Source organism: Vigna unguiculata, chromosome 10 (genome assembly GCF_004118075.2).
Source record: "Vigna unguiculata cultivar IT97K-499-35 chromosome 10, ASM411807v1, whole genome shotgun sequence".
Classification (NCBI taxonomy): Eukaryota; Viridiplantae; Streptophyta; class Magnoliopsida; order Fabales; family Fabaceae; genus Vigna; species Vigna unguiculata.
In genome coordinates, this window is record NC_040288.1 from 31,411,432 (window position 1) to 31,435,803 (window position 24,372).

Here is a 24,372-nt window from a genome sequence, read left to right on the forward strand (position 1 = left end):
TCAAATAATGCAAATGCATATAATATGACTCAAAAGTTTCTATATAAGTTTTTTGTACCTTTATATATAGGCCCATAAGTTTAAGAAAACATGAGAACTCCACAAAAAGGTATGAGCCCAAAAACATAAAAAACATAGACTAATTTATAAAAGAAAGCCCAAAAACATAGAAACATAACTAATTTCTAAAAGAAAAACCCAAAGTCCAAAAACATTAATTAATTTTTCTAAAAATTATCCTTCAAATGTGCTCCAAGCCATAATCTTCATATCCTTTGAATTTCCAGTTGCTTGTAGCATCAAGAGCCTTTGAATAGATTTCATCTTCCAATCTCTTGTTTTTTACCCTTGTCATAAGTCCTTTGAATTGTAAAGGTTCATCTTCAAGTTCTTCATATACAGAATCTAGGGATAGTCATCTACTTGAAGAGAATTTGTCCTCAAATTCGTATCACTTAAAGTTAAAAAGGAGATAGTCTTCTATCAACTACTTTTGTTAATTTAGTGGAAATTGCGAAAAATATTTACCACCTAAGCCAAAGTTTGCAACGCTAAATCTTATCCATATTAATGACATAAGATTCTGAAATTTGAATTTAACTTCGGAAGATCATTAGAGATCACATAATGGAAGTAATTTCTTTTAGTGAAATGTGTCTATAAATAAAATAAAAAAATTAAATAAAAATTGTACTAGGATAAGGAGAAGGACACCTCGGGCGGACTACATATCCGAATAAATCAGAGGGTCGAAGACACTTCGACAAAGTATCACAACATGGGATAGAATACTTGAATGTTCAAATAGGCAGCAGGATAGATCACAATTAAATAAATGAGGATTAAAGATAATTAAACAAATTATAAAATCTTAAAACAAGGTAAAGACTCTAAGTCCATTAATCAAAGCTCATCTAAGTACTATATATAGTCACTTATGTCAGCAAATTCATTTATTATTATACTCTCATTTATAACACTAGCGTAACACAGGCGCTATCGCGTCTGTGTATATATTTTTTAAATATACGTGATATTATATTAGTAGGTGATAATATGATAATGTTATTAAGTTAATATATATACATATATTAGAATTATATTTATTAAAAATAAAGTGAAATATATCAGAACAGATAAAAGAATAACCATTAATAAATAAAGAAGAAGTAGAGACATCTGATTTTATAAAATTTTTGTAAAAGTAACGGTCAATTTTAAAAAATTTAAAAAATTGTTATATTTAAAGGGTAAAATCGGTATTTTAAAAAGTGGACACAAAAAGGGGAATCCCCTTTATATATTGTTATAGATAACACTAACTTAGCGTAGAGTATATTTGTAGACTGTCCCACCGAGTACATCCAAGTCATATAGAAAGAAGTCGTATCGACACAACTGGTATAGGACACATCTTGATCTGAAGAACAAGAAGGCAAGTGGACATATGTGCTTTTAAACACCTAAAAAAATTAAAATATATAACAAATTTAATGTGATTTATCCTGACACACAAATAATTGTCTAAATTTCTTGTACACTTAAAGAGATTTATGGAGTTGTAATAACAACTCTCATACTAAATCTTCATGTATTTAGATTAATTTTCTGTTTTTTTCCTCTTTCACGTTACTCATACCTGTGAGAACCAACAAGAATATAAACATGAAAAAAGCAGGACAGAACTAACTTGTTAGTATATTATCATTTTTGGAACTAACTATACATTATTTATGGGAAGAAAAACTGAGTCAAAATTTAAGGCATGTGGTATCGTGGTGTAGTTGGTTATCACGTCAGTCTAACACACTGAAGGTCTCCGGTTCAAGTCCGGGCGACGCCAAATTTAGTTATACGTTTGGTATTTTCATTTCTTACTGAATCTAAACTATAGCTTTTTCAAGGATTTACAATCTGTATTTTCCCTTTTATTCACATGTTTACATTATCCTTCTTCTTTTATGCACCTGATGTAGTTTCTTCAACAAAAAATACTCATCCTTCCAACCAGGAAAGACAGGCTTTGATCAAGAGTGGTTGGTGGAATGATTACACAAATATTTCAAATCTCAATGAACACTTTGTGGATTTAAATGGAATGATATGAGTGGAAGCATTCTTCACAAAAATATGAATGTTTTAGTGAAGTTTTCTTTTTTCTTCACAAAATATTTTAATAAACACTTTAACCAGTATTTGGCTTAAATATTTTATCCTTATTTTCGTTATTTTTATTTAATTTAGTCTTCTTTTTTGTTTTGTGTTTGGTCCTCATTTTCATCAAATTTTGGTTAATTTGATTTTTTTTACTAATGATTTTAAATAATTAATGTCTTTTAACGGTACATGTCACATGTTAGCTCTTTTTTTTTCTAATTTTTTTAAAAAAATTTATTTTTTTTAATTTTAAAAAAATTGTCTACAATGTCAAGTCATAATTGTGTCACGTGTCAATGTCAATGTCACGTGTCAGTTTGTGGTTGTGTTATTTTTTTTTTGTTCATTTTAATCTTTATATTCATTATTTTTGTTCAGTTTAGTGTCTATATTCATTATTTTTGTTCATTTTCATTCCAATTTTGGTTAAAATGAATCAGTTTTGTTTCTTTCAAATTGACACCAAATTTAATATCTTTTATAAAAATTATACTAATATTTTTTCTAAAATTGACATTTTTATTAATTATTTTTGAAATTCAATTATAAATTATTAAATTTAATTATAAATTGAATAAAATTATTATATTTAATTGTTAAATAAAATACAATTATTTAAAATATTATAAGAATATAAATCTTAAATGTTTTTTTCTAATATTTACGAGAGACACGTGGTCACCTCCTAAAGTTGTTAGTGTTGATTTCACAAAAGAGACCATATTGTTTCTATTTCGGGATACTTTTTTTGGAGGAAAAAGATGGTGAAGAATGGAGGAAGAAGAAGGTGATGACTAGGTGGTGCTGGTGAAGGAAGGGGTTTCAAAGATGGAGGAAGAAGGAGGCGACATTGAAAATGGGGGAAGAAGTGGGTACCAGTAGAGGTGGAATGAGAAGAAGGGAGGCAAGTCAAGGTGAGGGAACGCTGATGGAGGTAGAGAAAAAAGATGGGGACATCGATGAAGGTGTAGGAAGAAGAAAGGAGGTAAGCTGGTGGAGGGGAAAAAGATAGTGTTAAAATTATTCGATGAATTTATTTTATTACGTGACTTATTTGAAATATGATAATGATTCTCATTGTGATTTAATAAAATATAACGATTTATTAGTTATTATGAAAAGTTATAATAAAATAAAATAAAGATCAATTTAATGAACATTAGGTTATAAAAAGAATTAAAATTATATATCTGGTCATAAAGTTCTTTTACGGTAAGTCATTAAGAATGTGTGAGAGAAAAAAGAAAAACAAAAAGATAGATTAACAAACAAAATTGTACAACGTACAAATTAAAAAAACGTATTCTCATAATATCCTTTATAATTCTATTATTTTTTATTGTATGAGAATCTTAACTCTTAAATATTCTAAAATAGTTGTCTCGAATTAAGTACGTATGGAAACTATGATTTAATTTACAGTGAGAAGAAAAAAATAAATGTAAATGAAACACATCACAATTCTATGAAATGGCTAAATGGAGGTGCATGAAGACATTAATGAAGCAATTGAGGGCTTTAACATCAACTACTACTATTGAGCCCAATTGTCGAGTGAAAAGTTGTTGTAACGAAGAAACTTCACTGGAATCTCAAAATTTATCATTCGATAATAGTATTTGCAGCGAGGTAAAGGTCTTAATCGAAATCTGTCACAAGAATCATCGTAAAGCTTCATGGGTTTTCCTCCGTACATGTTTTGTTGTATCAGGACATGAAAAGAGAAAGGTGATTTTATGTGTTGAATAAAGTAATTAATCTTTCTTAATACATTCATAATTTATAAACACCATCTCATTTAATATCCAACATACATCATTCTCACAGGCACATATCATGTTACGTGTGGCTCACATTTTTCTAATTTTAGGGACTTTTTTTTATCGATTTTTTGCTTTTAAAAGCCAACTTGCGGGTACAATGTATTTTCAGGAATAAATTATTCATTGTTTTATCCACAAATTGTTAACCGAAAGTTTAGAACATGAGGTGTCGTGGTGTAGTTGGTTATCACGTCCGTCTAACACACTGAAGGTCTCCGGTTCAAGTCCGGGCGACGCCAGTTTTTGTTTTATTTTTGTTTTTCTTCATTTCTTAATCTAAAACTAATCTTTTAACATTTCATGGTGAACACCATATTCAACAAGATGTAAATTTGAGTCCAAATTGAAGGAACTTCAACGGAGAATGCAGAATTGTTTTCTCTACGGAACTTAAGTTACTTTTAAAGAAACAAGAGTGTGACATGAAGTAGTATATTCAAGAATGCATCTCTAAACTTTTCAGAAGCTGTTCTTCAAGTTATGGAATCTTTGTCTTTCACAGAAATTTCATCAAACTGTGTCCCCCACCAGTTTAACGACTGCAACCTTGAAAAACAATATATATGTGTCTCTCGGATTTTACTGCAATCAAAGTACCCAATTCTGTTTTTTAAGGGAAAAGTAAACTATAGAACTAATAAAGATGACAAATCTAGCACGATGATTACATGCAAGACTTGCATAACTCCGAAGAAAAAAGAAATTCAGCACTTTGACAAAGGAAAGTTCCAATGTAATCTTGTGACATTTCTTATTTTTATTCATGCTTTATTAAAAACTTCATCATTAGTGAGAAAAAAAAAAGTATATTTACGACGACATTTTTAATTAAAATAAAAACGTAAATTCTTGTTTATTATGTTGAAGAACTTTTTAAAGTCTTTTATTTGATCATTTTTTTTTCTGACTTGACCATTGTATCATTCACGTATGACACTAGGTTGTTTTACTCCTTGTTGATGATCACGCTTCTGAAACATCTCCAAAATCCCTTCTTTATGTACCTTTCAATTTGATTCGTCAAAGGAAACTATGTTATGCTTTGGAAGGCTGTTGAACCAATCCAGGGCTATCTCCGCTAAGGTTCTTGCGAACAATTTGCATTTGACAACATCACTTCCTCTGCTTATCAACATTTGGGCATGAAACATTTTTACGTGCTCCAAGGGGTCCTGATGTCTTGTGAACATCTTCATCTTTGGAAACGCATAGTGTTACGGTATTGGTTCTTGTAAGATATTATTTGCAAATGGTTCTGGCCAAAAGGACTGGTGTTCGATCAATCCAATCAACCATAGCATTCAAAGTGTACTCCTCTTTTTCCTTGCCATGTACCCTTATTTATCGTACCTTCTCTTAGTTTTCTTAACTTCTTGGTCCCCTTAACACTTCCTTAATGCCTCGTTAATGCACTCCTTTACTTCCTATGATACGTTATCTGATCAATGTCTTTAATCTCTTCTTTAATATTCTTTATTACTTGTGTGGTATCCTAAGTTGATCTATTATTTCTCCTTATAACGTATCTGATTCGGCATTAGGCCGACTGGTTGAACCTATCACCACAGAAACCTTTTAAAAATATATGCATGAATTTTTTATTCTAATATCTTTTAATATAACCACTAGACAGGGAGAATTTCTTCTCATATATAAGTTCTTTGGTAATTCCCCAGATGTTGGTTAGATTAAGGTGAATATTGATGGTGCAGCTTGAGGAAGTCTTGGTCTTGTAGCTTCTGCTAACTTTTTTAGAGGTAGTATAAGTGAATATATTGATAATTTCTATGCTTTTTTTGGGTGCAAAATTCTTTTTATGCTGAAATCATGTGAGCCATTCTAGTTATTGAGTATTCTTAGGAGGTTGGCTTTAGACTTATTTGGTTGGAAAGTGATTTTATATTTTGTGCAAAGTTTTTTCTGATTCTCAAATTATTCCATGGTCTTTTAGAGAGAAATGGAGAATTCGCTTAAAGATATGTAAAATAATAGAATTTAAGTATTCTCATATGTTTAAGGAGAGAAATAATTATACAAATAAGTTGACCTCTTTAGATTAAAAAATAAAATCTTATATATTTTTGTACATGAATTTGGTTTGATCTCAATGTTTTTTGTTTTTATTTTTCTTTTTAATAATATCTTTTTATGTAATAACAAATAATTAGTGTGCTTTAATACATCGATATATAATTGAAATATCATAATACATAGTTATATCCAATATGACTTTAATATATATATATATATATATATATATGGGTAGGATCTTTCATTTTTATGGTAACAATGTGTACAAAGTGTTCAACAGAATTCTTTCCAATTAGCTTCAACAAATATCTTTTCATTTAGCTTCAACAAAATTCTTTCCAATTAGATTTCTTTCTTTAAACCTTTGCAGTTCTCTTTACATTCATTACTTCAATCTTCGTATTCTACATTTTTCATATTACTAAATTACTACGCAAATCCCAAAATAGATGGTATCTAATTACAATTGTTATTTGAACAGTTTGATGCAATTTGCAAAATCCAAAATTAAAATCATGAAAGTACGGCACTCACAAATTAACATAAAATTATGTTATTTTAACTTTATTTTATAAGTAATTGAAATATTTTAGGATGATATAAACTCATGATAGAATATACGATATGAAAAAATGAAAAAAATAATAATCTTTGAGTAGAATTATAAGAGCTTAAAATTAAATAAAATCTAAAATTACATTTACTCAAAAAATTCCACTATCCATGAAATAAAAACAAAATGTTATATCAAATGTAGCATAGACGCATTCGTTTTTGTTGTCTCACGTTTATTAGCTACTTCAACTAATAATGTTATCAAATAATTTTAATTTAGTAAGTGTCTTAACCATTTTCAACCTTTAGTCATCAACTACCTTTTCACCTTTATCATGCATTTCAAGTTTCAAATAGTTTTTCAACTACTTGTATTAAAAATTGTCTTGGGAGATCAATTATTATAATTGAAATGATGATGGAGCTAATAACTTTTCAACATAAGTGAATTTATGGAGTTGTTGACTTTTTGGCAACAGTACTATATTTGTAAACTGTGAAATGAATTTTGTGTTCAAGTATGTACCTTAGAATATTGACGCTATTTTGTGTAATGAATGTTACTTTTTTTAACTTAATTTCGGTGTTCAAGAAAATGTTGATTCAATTATGCAGAAAATTAAATAACAAGATTGAAGGAAATTGGTTTGGACTTTCGACATAGAACTAGTGATGAAGATTATTTGCTCTGTAATGATTTTAAATAAAGTGAAGCTTAAGCTTCACTAAATCATGTGATAGTGCATGCAATTAAGAGTGCACACAGACATACGACATTACAACTTTTTTAAATATCATCAAAACACATCCTTAAACTATAGAAAGAACTAAGAAATCTCAACACACCAATCATAAGGAAAAGAAGAAATGGTTGAACAAATTCAGTCATAAATAAATATGCAAACAAGTTTTCATTACATCCGAATTAGCCTACTCATAACACTGCAGAGTGCAGCATCTACCTAATGAGCCGATAAATAATATATCAGATACTCTACCTAGCTGCAACTTACAACACTGAAACTACATCCTACGGTAATAGACAACATCAGACATGTTTGAAACAATCTTCAGATGAGACATTAAATAAAACAGCCGAGTCATGAACTTTGTCAGCAAGAGTGCTTCAGGTTGATCTTCTTCACCTTAACAATCAGGCAAAGATATGTTAATATCAGTAGCTGACTTTCTTGAGTCTGCCATAGAGTGCATGTTCACCCAGCTCTCTCTTCTAAAGGCATTTGGAGGACTCAGGTTAGGGTTAAGACTCCCAGAATTTTGCAGCACATGTGCTCCACTCATTACATTAATATTCACATTCACATCCTCTTTTTCAGCATTGGTCGGTGGAGGCGGCGGCGGCGCCGCCGCCACCGGTGGTGTAGGAGACACGGCAATAACCGGAGAAACAGCTGCTGCTGCTGCTGCATAATCAGTAGACTTAGGCTTCTTTAGTTTCTGCTCTTGCTGGCTGCTTGGTAAAAAGCTTCCCACCACCACCTAAACATAAAGAACACATGCATAAGTCATCATCAAAGAGCGAGTATGAGTGACAGATCTAAAACCCTAAGTCAGTAAAGACAAGAACTACACACAAGTTTATCATAGAACAGTGGCAAACAGGTTCAAATTTGTTCAGATACTTAGTAATAATTTAACAAGACCAGAGGGTGCATGTGCACACTCTCTTGTACACGTAGATCTGTCGCTGATTATGAGTATTAGCAAACTTTGTTTTGGACATTGATATTACAAAAATGGTTTTTGATTTATATGGAGGAAGATCACTTGCCTGCACAGGGCTGGCAGCTACAAGGAGACCGGCGACTCCACCGCCGACGACACGGCCGTCGGGGCTAGCCAGAGAGACAGACATTCCACCAGACCTGCTTCTTGTACCTTGGTTGTCAGTAGGCATGAATGAACCAGACAAGGAAAGTATCTCAAAACGACCCTGCAAGAGAAAATGCTTTCAGAAAAACTGTAACAGTTGTAATATATTTGAGATCAAAACAGTTCCACATTTACAGAAAATGGAACTTCCAACTACGGATAGATTTAGTAGAGACTATTCCTCAAGATTATGACAAGTGATGCAACTTTCAACTTTCTCAATACTAATACCAATACCAATGAACAGTTATGATGTATTTGGTTAAGTAGAGAAGAGAAAGGAAGAAAATAAGAGAACAGGAATAAGAATGATAGAAGTAAAAGAAAAATAATGCAGCATTGGAACTAAAGAGTAAAAGAACAGAACTGAAGAAACTTTTCTATCCTAGTTCAGATTAGGAGAGTCAAAACAAAAGAAATAAATAACTTCAATGCAAAATGTTTTAGAACAACTAAATTTAGGATATGTTCGGATAATATTCTCCATAAGTACTTCTTAGAAAGAGAAATAAGAAAAATGTTAAATAAGCTTATTCATTAGTTAAAATTAGCTGATGCAGAGGCAAATTTACACAAAATTTAACATAAATATAACTTCTCCAAGATTTTATAAGTCAATTTGTGTATAAGCTAATTTTAGTTGACAGAAAAACTCATTACATTGTTTCTTATTTTTCTCTTCTAAAGAAGCTTGTCCATTCAGACCATTTACCAAAAAAAGATTAAAGTTTTAACACCATTTTTTTTCTTAATAAAAATTATTTATTTTGCTTTAGCAATTTTGCCATAAAAAGTTATTGAACTATTTAAGAAACTAAACATGAAAAAGATAACCTATTTCTCTTCTCCTATCAAGCAAAAAGAGAAAATTGGTATTTCTATCATTTCTCCCTTTTCTCCATCTCCTTCCTCTCCAATTACACCCAAAGCAAACAACATGAAAATGAAATACATGAACATGTTGTTTCCTAAGTACATTAAATGTCATTATTCAACAAATTGCAACAACCAAAAAAGTTTTAGGATAACTAAAAAAACGAATGCATCCACTTGTTAATCAAAGTTTTTTGTTCAACTATCATTCAAATGAGTTCATGCAGGCTTAGACAGAAGGAGGATTCTTGTGCAAAATTGCATTAAAATATCAGAAAGCTCCAAAAAAAGAAATACAATAAAACAATGAATGACATAAATTAATGTCACACCTCATAAGTTAAAGTGCCCCCAGAAGAATCAGGTTGTCGAAGTGTAACATTAGAAATTACACCATTAGCAGATAAAATACAAATAGCTCTTGGCCCTTGTTGAGAGAAGGATATCACCTTCATTGTAATGTCCTACAACAACCAATGAGTAATGCAAGATAACATCAATCAACTATAATCATCATCATATTATGAACTTTACTATAATCATTGAATCTGAGTAGTACCCTTCTTTCCAAAACACCATAATAAAGCATGGACACAAAAACTAAAAAAGGGGAAAAACTCAATTCAATGAAACTTTTCCTTTGCCCTGTCCCAGTGAAGCATACCTCACCAGCATTGACAGTGATGATGTGTGGCATAAAATTTGTACCATCAGAGCATGCATTCAAGTCACCTACAGAAGCACCAAAAATAGATATCACTGATCTGAGTTGAAGCTTAGAAACCAATCACTAATATCTGAAAAAACAAATCATGTTTTGGAACAAAAGATGGCTTCAAAGGCTGTTGAAAAATTTAGAACTGAATGAAACATTTGTGGAAAGTAGATTCAAAGAACCACAAACAAGTAATTCATCATCAGAAACACAAACACACTTGAAACTTCAGAACAAGGTACAACAAAAAGAAAGTCATTTGAAAAACCATATTCATTACCAACAAGAACAATCAACATTGAACTCATCAAAGAGACAAGGATGCATGATTTACCTAGATAATCCAAACCAAGTTTTTTCGACTGTTTATACTCCATTCCCCGCATTTTCCCCCTCTTGCCAGATGAAAAATCATTAGAAGATGGTGCAGATGACGAGATTGGCATTGGTGACAATGCCATAGTGACAGACCCATCAGGTCCATATTTCCTTGGTCTACCTCGTTTCTTCTTTGCTGTTCCATCCAACCCCACACTCACCGGTGAGATTCCAATACCTGGAGCACCACCAATGCCGCCACCACCGCCGCCGCCGCCACCACCACCATCAGGGACATGAACCTGATTTGGTGCTTCACTCCTTGGTGCAACATGATAAGCTGATGGAGCTTCTGCCCCTATCACTGTAACCCCAGAACTAATACCTTCTCTGGCTTCCATGCAAATTTTGATTCTTCACTCCCCAACCCTGTATCACCAAACCAACACCTACAAACCCAGAATAGAATGAAGAACAATTAGTAAGTAAACGGAATATTAGAGCATAATCCATTAAAAAAAATCATAGCTTTTCCCAGAAACATCAATGCCTTCAAGCAAACCTTCTAGAGCATGTTACAAAGACACTGTGAAAACCCATCTAAGGATCTCACTGACCACTAAGAAGGTAATGAAAAGATGCAAACTTCAGTTTTACAATAAGATTTTTCACTTAATCAGCAAGATCTGTTGAGATTTTTAGCTATATGCAATGAGAAAAAAAAATTAAAAAAAAAAATCAACACTTCGTGTTCTTAGTAGAGGAATCATAATAAGAAATGCAGAGTTAAGATTTTTGGTATTTGTTCATGTCTGAAAACGGGTACTTGGTTTCAAACACAGGAACAGGAAATTTACCTCTTGGCAAGAGATGAAAAAAGAAAAAGAAAATATTAGCCACTAAAAGCAAAATAACAAAAACCAGTAAAATAGTACAATTTTATAGTTTTTCAAAAGAATTCCCCACTTGGCTAAAATAACTAGGAAAAACCTGGTAAAGATAAAAAAAAATCATCCATTTGTTCAAATATTTCTCAAGCTGGAGTGCAAAAATAAAGCAGAAGCCACAGAAAAACATCATAGGCTTTTCAGAAACAGAAAAACAAACAACACCCTTTGCCATAAATCTGCTTCATACCCAGCATTTTTTTGTTTCCAATCTTTAAAAGACAGAAAGCTGGAAGAAAGGAGAAAAATAGTAATAAATACCAAAAATACAAAATAACATTACGAAACAAAGCTCCTTATATATTCTCTTATGGAAAGCATATCAACATCAGGGTGTGGATATTCTTCAGAATGCAAAGATCATGACCTGTCACAGTGATTCCACACTTGAGCAAGCTTCTTCCAAAGCTGAAAACTTGTATTCAGATTTCTTTTTCAGCTCAACAAGAAACTCATCAACTCAACTGGACTCACCCCAGAGAGTGAAAACACAAAAAGAAGAAAAAAAAATACACAAAAAAAGAAGAAAAAAATACACTGTTTGCTCTGGAAAATTGAAGCCACTTACAAATTTCAGAAGGTGAAAAATACTCGTTGGCTGGTTGGTTTTTCCAAAGCTGCTTGAATTGAGAGTTGAAAAAGAAAGAAAAATGGAAAGCTCAAAATAAATACTACTGTTACAGCAATTAAAAGCTAAATAACAATACCGATAATAATAATAATTATTATCATCATTCAGGAAGAAAAAAAAAGTGTAATAATAAAGTGTGTTTCAATTAAACAAATAAAATATATTAAAGATTTTATTTGATTTGAATAAATTCCTAAACCCGATAAATACAATTTGGTTAAGAAGAATTTGGCGTCCGTGAGGGGCAATTAAAAATTCTGAAAATCAAAATCAAAATCAAAATGTGTGTACCCATTTGAATCCATGGTTATTATGGTAAATTTGTTGTAAAGCAATCAAATTTATAGAAAATAAAGTGTTCTCTTTTTCTTTTTTTATTCTCAAATTAATTAATTTTCCTATTTAAAGCTGCAAAGACAGTGTTGGACGGCCAAACCTTTATGTTTCCGCTGACCTCCTTTTTGTCTTTTTTCTCAAAATGAAATATTGTGTCACTTATTATGCCCTTAATCTTCCTTCTAATTACCCTTAATGCCACTGAAGTGGAACTCTTTTTTCTTCAATTTTCTTATTTTTATCCTTTTTTATTAAAAAAATCTGTTAAATTCATTGAATGTCTTTAGTTTGGAGTTAATTAGGGTTGCTTCCATTGACAAAATTGAAGTGTGACCAACAAAAAGTTGTTGATTTTTGTTCATAAATACCCACCAATTATTATAATATTATTTTATTAAACAACAATATATTTATTGTTTAAACAAGAAGGCTTGTAGATTAGAAAGAGGCAGAGAAATAAAGATTCCAGACTTTCAAAATATATAATGCCAATTACTTCTTTGAAAATATCAACCTCACAATCATCTTAATTATTTGCAGAGTAAGAAAAAGTTAACAAGAAAAACATTAAATTAATTTTAAGACGATTTAATGTCCCCTTTTGCTTTTTGTTTTATTTGAACCATAATAATATTTCTAAAATAATACACAAGTTGTGTTTATAATTAAGGATAGAATTCAATCTCCCCGTAAATCAGCAAGTGCTGTGATGAGTAATTAGTCATACATCTATTTTATTAAAACAATTTAATTATTCATATATTCTTTTTCACGATTTTTTTTTTCGTCAAACCTGAAATATTATCATCAGATTATAACAATCCTCTTAAATTTTAATATCAAACATCTTTAAAATATTCAAAATCCTTAACAAAATCAAAATCTAACAGGAGTAATGATTCATGGATACTATAAAGATGTATTAACATCTAGTGTACACTTAGAAAAATAATAAAAATAGTAGATTTATAGGTTATGTATATAATAATAAAAGAGAAATAAAAAATATAAATGTACTATAAATAGGTGTAGAAAAAATCAATGTGTTTGTGAATATTTTTCATCTAAGATCATAGTGGTTGGAGGGTTTGGTGTTCATGTGAGTTTTGGTGAGGAGATTGTGGAGAAAGGAAAGTAATTATTTTTTCTATATAAGTAGTGAATTTAATGTTCAAGAATTTAGGATTTAAGAAAAAAAATTCAATGGAGTTAATTTTAAACTAAAGAAAAATTGGGATAGCCAATTTTTGTCCATCAAACAAAACATAAACAAATTTAATTGATGATAATAATTATATAAGGATTAAAGTTATTTGCATGCATTCCATGTTGAATGTTGAATTAGCATTTATAATTACCCATCAAAAGAAAAAAAAAAGTCATAATTCTATGTATAGAAATAAACCATGATCACAATAGTTATCTAAAAAGATGGAGAATAATAACATTAAAAAGATACTAAACTATTTAAAAACATAATAATTAAACGTACTTAGACCCCATAACGTTGAATTAGGTTTTATTATATAGCCTTCTGTTTCACTACAAAAATATTTTTTAAAAAATAATTTTTATTTAGATCGTTGAAATTGCTAGAATCAAGTCTTGTTTAAGAAAAAAAAGTATTTTATGGCAAAAATCATTATACCAAGCAAGGATAATTGAGTAATTTTGTTATATATATATGATTAAAAAAAGTGAATTGAATTTAATAGAAAAAAAAAGGAAGATATTTGTTGGTGTTGTATAAAAAGGGTATGGTGTGTGATGTATTGGCATTGATGACATAATGTTTATGCATGGAATGTGTAATGTGTAATAAAGAAAAAGAAGATGTTGTTGATTACATGGTAGAATCTGAAAGCAGAGAGTGTCACGTGAGAGAGTCACGTGAGAGTGGGGATTGGTCATTGTAGCAGGTAGCCACCTGCCTCAGTTAGGAAACACTTTCCTTACCCGTGAGTTAGTGACGGAAACAAAAAATTATTATTTATTATTATTTTTTGGATATAAAAAGAAATTAAGAAAACCATATCTTGCCCACAAAGTCATGCCTTCCATCAACAAATTTAATAAAGTTACGTTTCATCTAATCTAATCTAATCTAACTTAGATCTTATTATTATTATTATTATTATCAATCAAAAACCCTTTTCAAATTGTATCTAGATTCAAGGATTAGTTACAATCCAACTATTCAAAACAAATCAAATAGAATGCTCGTTTAATTCGAATAAAATGAGATAAAGTTTTGTGTATTAGTTAAGTGCGTGTGATACTTTTCTATTAATAATTAGAAAATAAAGATTTGATATAAATTTAAATATTTTTAATTAAGTTCTCTTGTAAGTACTTTAATTTTGTATTAATTTTTCAATTAAGTCTACAGTATTTGATTTGTTTAAATAACGTTGTTATTTTGGATTGTTATCTTATTTAATTATATGGATGTATTAAAAAATGTAAAATCTTGTTATTAATATAAAAATATATTGTACTTAGTATAAAATAACGAGTAACATTTATTGTTTGTATTGAAAACATACTAGATAACAAGTTTTATCATATTCTCGAATGACTTCTATATCATCATTTATAGCGATTAAGAGACAGTTCATTTCACACTCATTAGTGAAGACATGTTAGACGAACAAATTGAATATGTAGTCGAGACTGGGTAAACATAGTCAGCTAAAATCAACATGGACCATATGTAATTACAAAGATTAATATGTAAAACTGATTAGTAGAATCCGAAAGAGATTAACAAAAATAATCATCTAGTAGTCAAAACTCAATAAGGTAAAAGTCCATAAAATAACATTGCTCACAAGGTAATTAATTAATTATATATTTATTACAACTTTTATAATCACGTAACGTCCACTTGAGTGGAAGAGTGTCTTTTGCATACACACTTCCTCTGAAATTGTGGTGACATTTGCAATAGTTCCCAGATACCTTGATATTAAGAAATTATTTCTACTAGAAGATCGAAAATATAGTAAAACTCTTGTGAGTGTTCACAGTAAATATTTAAATAATCACGGTATCATTTTAATATTAATCACAAAATCTCATATTTCTTAACATAAAAAAATAATAAAAAATAAATTAAAAAATTAACGAAATTCAATTAAAAGATTTTATATTTATTGAAACTTAAAATTTAATTAAACTAAAATTCTATCATGAAAGTTCTAATATAATTCTTATTATATTTCCATAACCTAATTTTTTTTAAGTAAGATAGGAAAGGAAAAAAAAAGTAGTGCGAAAAACAGAGCAATTATGGATGGGTGTTTAGTTTTAGGTGGGATCAATTTTCAAACAATGTTAAATGCTTATCATGGTGGGTGGAAATTACGTGCTGGTCCCTTAAGCTTTATCAAAAAACAACACTTTACCTATATTTATTTACAAAATATTATTATCCTAACAACCCTTTTTTATAATCAATTTTTCATTGACTGGGAGAGGGGCAGAGAAGAATATGAAATTCTCTTTCTTTTTTTAAATTAAAGAATGTGAATTCTTTGTACACACCAAACCAAATTTATCATGAGTTAGGGGTGCATTTTCTCTAAGACATATTTTATTGTTTGTTAAAGTTTATTAAAAATGTTAAATTAATTAAAAAAATCAGTAAATAAAAAATAAGATTGTTTAAAAGTTGTAATTTATAATAAATTTTAAGATACTAATAAATAATATGTTTGAAAGATGATGTTAGAGAGTTGTATTTATATGTGTTTCGGGTATAGAGACCGAGTGATTATCCAAACACACTTGTCTTTTTTCTTTTTCTCGTCACTACTCGGTTCTTCTATTTCTTTCTGTTCGGATTTTCAGACAATTCGGATACATGTAAATTAGACTCTGATGCTTAAGTCAAAGTCAGTTCAAGTTCGTTCGGAATTAACAATTAATGTTGTCATAAATGCGAAGTAAAAGTCTTTACTAACTTACCTTGGGGTACTATTTATAGTTTTTTATGTGGGCATGTGATTAAGATTTTCTTAATTGAGGCTCAATTGGTTTTTAAACTTAATTACTAACTTGTTTTACTTTAACTACAAATGTTTGATTCTTTCGCTTCGCCGCCCGACTAACGAGGTCGTGCGTGTGCTCCGTGATCAGTTATGACTTTGCGCCCTAACAGCCATATGAGAATAGCAAGTCATGGCTGATGTTGTCAAGGGCTACATGAAGATGAATCTTAATGTGATTTCTAGTTAGTTATTGACAAAACCAATGTGATATAAGATCGCCTGTACCAACCGTTGCAGACGATCTTCCATCGTTTTTTCTTGGATCGTCCAGTCATGGAGGGTGATCAAGTCCTACTGTACATATGCTTTTTTCTTTTTGAGAAAGGTTGCATGAACTTGAAACAATTTTTTTTTAAGTTATATCATGTATATTGTATTAATTTTCATTTTTTTCTGATAATGAAAATAAAAAACTGTTGTTTTAATATTTTCAGTACAAAATCTTAAATGAAAAAATGTTTTTTAATTTCATTCATATACAGAAATAACAAGTCATTATCAACATATTAAAATACTAAGTTATCCAATTATTTTGGTATAAGATTTTAAGAAATGAAGTACAAAATATAGCTAAACAATTGAAATATCCATATCACAAAGTTACAATAAAGCTCAACAAAATCAAGTTTAGAAAAGACAAAATTACTTTTTGATCAGTAAATTATATAGGATTTCTTTCAGTGGAAGTAAAACACACAAATGGAATAAAGTGCAGTTTAATTTTTAATAGGTTAAGTGTTTTCTTCAAGAAACCTCAAAGTTTGTGTGTGTATAATTTATCCTAATGCAAAATGTTTACACAAAAATAACTTTTTAACAATAATTTTTGTTTACTCTTTCTTATATAATTGCATATGCACATACAAGAAAAAAATTAAAAACAAAATAAACATAATATCACGTACACCATTCATCATTATTTTAATATTCAAATAAGGAATCTTAATATGGGTACAAACAAATCTTAAGACTTAAAAATAATTCAAATTTTAAATTGGAAGTTGAGGGAAAAATCATTCACCCCAAAGTACATTTCTTTTATTTTGGACCAAACATTGAAGTTAAATATCTTTAATAACACTTGTACTCACTCCATTATTTAGAACAAAGAAAACCCTAATAGCATTTTAAATTTAATTCTTTAAATTATAAAAATTGTGTTCGTGTTTAACAAGGACCACATGTCTTATCTATTAATATAGTATTCATTTAACATTATTTTATTTGTACGAAATATTTATCAATTTTCCCAATGACTAATTTTTGTCAAAAAGAAACACGATTTATTATTTTTTAAACTAAAAAAATTCGAAGTCTAGTTAGTTCCTAAAATTAACATGTCTTAATTATAATATTAAGAATTCAATTTGAATTGTAAGTGTTAGTGGTATTAGCTGTACATCAATTTCATTTGAATATAAAATAGTGAATCATTTGCCGTGATAAAAACGATTTTTGATATCTTAAGAATTTGGCATAATTAATAACTTTTTTTTTTGTGTGTGTTGATGTCTTTTTAATCGAGTGTAGCATCTCTGTCTAATCTTTTCTTCCAGTGAAATTTCAAACACAATCATTAACATTAGATTTTCTTAATAAAGAATCCATGTCTTTGCTTCCTTTCAAATCATTATAATTGATTGAATCTCGCAAAAAAGAAAAAATTGGTTCAAAAACCAAAACTTCAAGTTCAATTCAAACTGTTTGCTGAATTTTTTTTTTTTGCTGGAAATTAATAAACAAAATCTCAATCTCAATGTTTGTAAAAGATTAATAACTTTAATTAAGGTTTAAGTTTTTAATAGACTTAGATAATTTTAATTAGTTTTTTACTGATTTTTTAATTAAATATTTAATTTCCTTTTTTCATTTTTAATCGAATTTTATAGTTTAATTTTCTATTTATTAAGTGATATAATTATTATATTATTATATTTTTATTTATTTATCTTTATGTGTTAAGAATCAGAAGGTTACGTTACGTGAATATTTAAGTTAATATAAAATAACAGATTATTTTGATTGTTGAATACACATCTGAATAAAATCATAGAACAGGATATCAATTAAAAAAAAATTATAAACTTTTGAATACTTGATAAGATAAAATAAAAATTAATAAAACTTAATTAAAATAATTATATATATATATATATATATATATATATCAGGCGATTTTAGTCAAGATTTTAATATAATAATATAACAACCAAGATTTTAGTCAAAATATTAATTAAATCAAGATTTTAGTCCATTTTTGTTTTATTATATAACTAGATAGTTCATTAGCCCACCTGATCCCATAATAGACAATTTGATCATATTACTTGTGGACAAACTTTAGATATTGATAAATAAATAAAATTCAAAGAGAAATTTATTAAAGAAAGAAAATATTAGGAGTGACAACGTGGATCGATCGTTACATTTAAGTTCGTTCCACACTTAGCTCACGAAATGTGGGTTGGACTAGTCCGCTCGGCATTGAAAATGTGGGTTGAAAAGTCTGATTTGTCCTGCATAGATTATCTACAGATCCACAGGACAATCCATTTTTTTTTAATTTCTTGTGACAAAGTTTTCAATGTTCAACAAATTGAGAAACTCTAACAAGTTCACAAAATGAAACAAAGACTTTAGGGGGTTGAATGATAAATTTATAACTTAACATTTTCATCATATTCATATTCGTACTTTGACATGCACAATGAATTTTTTTTTCAAATTTTAACACGTTAAAAAATACATAACACTTGTTTTTTCCACTACAAAAGATCATAAGGAAAGTAATCAATATAAAGAAGTGCACATTTTTTTTTCTTTATGTGAGTCGCAGGTCAACCCGCGCAAACTGCAAATTATATACAGGTTAAGCGACGGATTATATCTCAACTCCGTCTCACACTTGTTTTGTTGTCTTACATATTGATCCACCAGAACAAGTTCACATTCTTATTCCATATATATATATATATATATATATATACCATTCACATTCTCATCCTTTATTTATTTATATATATATATATATATATATATATTATAGATATATTTCATAAATATTCTTTTTATATTATATTTAACTTTATTATTTTTATTCAACGTAAAACTTACATTTAGATTACTTTTGACACTAAGTACTGAATCAACTATGTTCGATCATATATCTCAGTATTATCTTTCTATATGCTTGAAAATATATGAACCTAGTTTTAACCTAAGTGAAAATGAATAATCAATTTCTATTATGATAGGACACAATCTTTTATTCTTGAGTTAAAGAAGACAAAGAAAACATTAACAAAATTTTAATTATTTATGGTGAAAAGACTTGATTATTTGGGAGAATTTTAATCTAATTAATTTTTTTAAATACTGATAAAAGCTCATTCTAAATCCAATTTAATTTATAAAAGAGGAAAAAAAATATAGAATATATAAGTAGTGTATGTAGTGAAGGTACATTCCAATAGGAGTGAAGAACCAAAGTCCAATGTTTGTGTCCCTACTTTTTCCACGTGTAGGACAGCCATGTGAGGAAATTGGATTTTGTATTGAGCTCTAAGCCTTGACACACGTCCTAGGTTGCTTCACTTTTCATATTCTCTCTCTTATCAAACAGTGCATGCCACATGCTTTGTCTAACATATTACACGGTCAAACCCAACATCAAGCTACTTTGTCTTCAACTCATTCAAATCCATACATACATTTTTCAATTTACTCATTTTAATCTAAAACATCAATTATATACCTCTATTCTTCTATCTTCCGTTTCTATGTTCTAAGAAAATGATTTTCTAATAATTAAATTTTAACAATTTCATATAAAGTTTTTACTTTATATTTTAAAATTATTTAGAAGATATCACTATAAAAGATGGGTTAAATATATTTTTGATCATTTGACTTTCAGTCAATTTCTGAATTAGTTCATTTCAAAATTTTTTGACCAATTTAGTCATTCATCTTTTAAAATACATGGATTTAATCATTTTAATCAATTTTTTTAAAATTTAGTTGACATTTTAAGCGTATTTTATAATAATATTTGACTTAACATTAAAACAAAAATGTATCAAATAGTATAAACAACTCAAATACAATTTTGAAATGCGTACGAAACATCGAATAAACTTAACAAAATTTGATTAAAATAACTAAATCCACGTATTTCAAAAGTTGAAGAACTAAATTGGTTCAAAATTTCGAAATAGACTAATTTCAAATTTCACTGAAATTTAAGGGACAATAACATATTTAACTCTAAAAAAATTATCAAAATATAATTGTCTTTTTACATATGAAAGACATTCATCTCATTCAAACTAAACTTAATCTTAATCTTATTTTGTTGCATCGACTGATACTTAAATATACCTGTAAACAGATTAAAAAAACTATATTTAAAGTTATTATTTTGTGACTTCGTGTGAATTCACTTATGCTAATAAATACTCAAATCATAATTAGCTACTTTTTGTGTTGTGTGTGTATACATATACTAGAAGGAACTACATGCATCTTCATTTCATAAGAAGCAATTTTGTTTAGATATTTAATTTAATGCAATAGCACATTTAAGATGTTTTCATATTCAAATAAAATATATAATAAATAGAAGTAATATTATTATTAAGTAATATTAATTTTTCGTATTATTAAAGTCTTTTTGAAAATATTTAATATTTTATTTTACTCGATAAGATTGAATTGAAAATAAATATAATAATTAAAATCATTTTTTTAGAGAAGACAGTTGAATTAGATATGGCTATGAATTATTAGCACCCAAACACGTTGAGTAGTTAACAAGATGCATTTTCAAAATTTGAATTCAAGATTATGTATATTGGTATTGGAAAAAAAATCATTTTTCTAAGACCACTAAACATATATGCAAAATTATTTCAGTTTAATCTAATCAATGATATTATAAAAAAATCTTTTAAATCAAGTATAATAATCCTTATATGTCGACATTTAAAACTTCATTAACTAAAAATAAAAGAAAATATAGTTAATAATACATTATATATATATATATATATATATATATATATATATTAATATGAAAAGTGCACTACTTAACAAAATAAAATTCTTTTAAATCATAAATATAAAAACAAATACTCAAATTACAATACAAAACTTAATATTTTGTGAGTACTTTAACAATTAATGTTGATATGTGAAGTTGGTCCCAAATGAGCAAGACAGAATTTACCATCCCTCGTGTATTGAATGTAATTTTATACTAAAAGGATCAGAATATTAATACAAAGTAAAACACATGATATGCATTTTTAAAAGTTAAAAATAAAGGACTTAAATTCATTGTTATCCTCATAATTTTATTAAATTTTAATTCCTATGAAAAATTAATTGTACATTTGGTTCTTTGTTTTTCTCAAAATATTAAATAATTCCACACTACTATTCATTGAAAAGATGTTAGGTTTTTCTTGATATATAATATTGGACTAAAATATTTTAGAAGATTACAGGGAAAAAATTTAAATAAACGAAATTAAGAAATAAAAATATTTAAGTCTCGGAAACAATCAAAGGTTGAAGATGCATATGTTGATTAAGACCATTGTGAAGTTCAAGTGGTCTTTGATACAGAGAAACACAAGGACAGACACAAACTCCACACCCACCGCCACTATAACATGCTATAAATCAATATCAACTTTTTTTAGGTTATTTTCTAACATTTTGTATTGGTTAACTTATCCATGTATTTATTATTTAGTTTTAATTAGTCGGATGACATCGACTTTTGTTTGAATGACATTAATTTTTGTTTGGATGTGTCAGTTTGATATTCGTTTTTAAAAATATGTTAATTACATCTCAACTTATAAAAAAATGTTTCAATTAGATCCCAATTAAAAAATATAAGTATTATTGAAAATGTTATACTGATATTTTTATTGAAAATGATGTTATAACATTATATTTTTATAATTGTTAACTCATGTTTTGTTATTCACGACTTTTACCACTAAATTTTGTTCTAAAAGAAACCTAATTGAAGCATTTTTTTTAAAAGTTGGGACGCAATTGACACACTTTTAAAAGTAAGTATCAAACTGACACATCTAAACGAAAGTGAGTACCATCCGACTAATTAATTAAATATATTATTTATATAGGAAATAGATTTCAACGTCTACTACATGTAGATTTTAACTATTATAGAGTTTTTCATATTTCATATATTTTATATTAGTTGAATGATAAATAAATTCGTTATTGTCCAAACTTTTTTTGTACGAAAAATTCCTACATTAATGGAGTATGTATGAGTATGGAGAATGACCAATTTTTTTAATTATATATGGGGACGAGGATACAAATTACATATCAGTCACGTCCACATACCTCTCATAATACTTATTCTCGCCCTATTCATATTTATATTTTTAAAATATTTATAGTCTACTAAGTAACATTATATATATATATATATATATATATATATATATATATATATATATATATATATATATATATATATATATATATATACTACACACTTTCTTTTTTTCATTTTTGCTATTGGTTTGACTTATGAAATTCATTTACATCTCCTAGAAATTTTTTCTTTGATCATACCTTTTGGTTCAAATTATGTATGTCAATTAAATATCTTTTGTTTCTCACATGTGAATGTATCTACTCTATTTAAATATTTTTTTATTGTATATTTTCTTTTAACATAAGAATGTTTAATCGTGTAAATTAAGTGTTGAATAACATAAGCCTTTCATCTATTAGATAATATAAAAAACTTATCATCTTTATTCTATTATTATTATTATTATTATTTTTTGTTTTATTTGAAAAACTCTTTTGTTTTGCTAAAACAATTTCTATTGTCTCTCACACGTTCCACTAGGTTGATATTTGAAAAATTTTATTGATCTCTAAATTCTTTTTCATCTTATCATACCCTTAACTATACTATATTTTTTTATCTTACCATATCCTTAACAACTATCCATTTGTATTCCTTTGTGCAATTTCATTTAACAGTTTATCAAATTGTTTCTATTTGATCATTTTTTTAATATTTTTATTTGTTGTTTATTTTTATCATTGTCGCAACCGAAATCGTGACGAGACAACGAACCAAAAATAAAATTTGAACAATACAAAGAATGTGGAGTCACCACCATATAATTTATTTTGGAGAACTTCGAAAAAACTGAAAAGATAAAACAATGTCTGCGAAAACTAGATTTTGGGTCCGGAAGTCGGTTATACGTAGGGTTAGCACCCTACAAAGCTCGTCCTAAGACGGTACCTCTAATTAAATGTGCAAAAGTTATATAGTTTTCAAAATATTTTATTTTCCCAAAAAAAATTATAAAAGAATGTTCAAAAGAGACAAAAATAATTGTTTAGTTTTTTGGGTCTGACGAGGATTAATCGTTACTCCTACATATCTTCATTCACAATGGAGAATTAGGTTACGTAGTTCTTTAACAACCTTCTAGAAATTGTTGATTTAATTTTTTATTTTTTTATAATTTTGAAAACATTTTTATGTTTTTTAGTATTTTTAATTATTTTTTATTTTGGTTCTTTATATATATATATATATTAGAAAAAAAAATTGAAAATGAGTGTTACGCGATGCGAGCGACTGGATAGACACTAAAAGAAATGTGAGAAATATTTGTTTATGATTAAAAAATATAATGTAAAATGAAAAAAATAAATCAAAAGAAATAGAAACTGACAGTAACATAGCTTCCAAATTTTATAATATATGTTCTTTTCTATATCAATATCACCATCTCGTTTTCCCAACAAAGGTATAAAGGAGATTTGTCTATGTAGGTGGTAATGGGAGAGAAACAGGAAGTGTAAAGAATATCTCTTTTTTTGTTCGATCCCAAACTAATGGTCTTAATTGTAATGAACAAAAAGAATTGCAGAGCACAATGTCAATCTTCATCAATAATATTGATTCTAATCATTAGAAGAGATATTGTTTCTAATTATTAGAATCATCTCACTATTTTCT

At 28.1% G+C, this 24,372-nt stretch overlaps 1 protein-coding gene and 2 non-coding genes across 6 annotated transcripts; 2 read left to right on the forward strand and 1 right to left on the reverse strand.

Annotated features, from left to right (window-relative positions):
* The first annotated feature begins 1,769 nt into the window (after positions 1-1,769).
* On the forward strand, positions 1,770-1,843 carry TRNAV-AAC. The gene has a single exon. It is a non-coding gene; the product is annotated as a tRNA-Val (tRNA).
* A 2,302-nt stretch (positions 1,844-4,145) lies between these two features.
* TRNAV-AAC lies at positions 4,146-4,219 on the forward strand. Its single transcript has one exon. It is a non-coding gene; the product is annotated as a tRNA-Val (tRNA).
* Positions 4,220-7,418: 3,199 nt separating this feature from the next.
* Positions 7,419-12,077, reverse strand: LOC114167232 (AT-hook motif nuclear-localized protein 7-like). Of its 4 annotated transcripts, none has more exons than XM_028052252.1 (7): positions 11,881-12,056; positions 11,680-11,727; positions 10,382-10,814; positions 9,997-10,064; positions 9,665-9,796; positions 8,359-8,520; positions 7,419-8,066 (listed from the first exon to the last, which is right to left on the reverse strand). In XM_028052252.1, exons 3-7 carry the CDS (start codon positions 10,764-10,766, stop codon positions 7,713-7,715), a joined length of 1,101 nt encoding a protein of 366 aa, XP_027908053.1. In that variant the 5' UTR covers positions 10,767-10,814; positions 11,680-11,727; positions 11,881-12,056; the 3' UTR covers positions 7,419-7,712. The 4 variants fall into 4 exon arrangements, with proteins under 4 accessions (XP_027908053.1, XP_027908054.1, XP_027908051.1 ...); XM_028052253.1 differs by having other exon boundaries at positions 11,680-11,720; positions 11,881-11,985; XM_028052250.1 differs by lacking the exon at positions 11,680-11,727 and having other exon boundaries at positions 11,881-12,077.
* Positions 12,078-24,372: the final 12,295 nt, after the last annotated feature.

Coding starts and splice junctions, on each gene's coding strand:
- LOC114167232 (XM_028052250.1), bottom strand. CDS start 10,766: ATGGAAGCCAGAGAAGGTATTAGTTCTGGGGTTACAGTGATAGGGGCA. Junction 9,797..9,996: donor TCACTGTCAATGCTGGTGAG/GTATGCTTCACT, acceptor TGGTTGTTGTAG/GACATTACAATGAAGGTGAT. Junction 8,521..9,664: donor GGGGCACTTTAACTTATGAG/GTGTGACATTAA, acceptor TTTCTCTTGCAG/GGTCGTTTTGAGATACTTTC.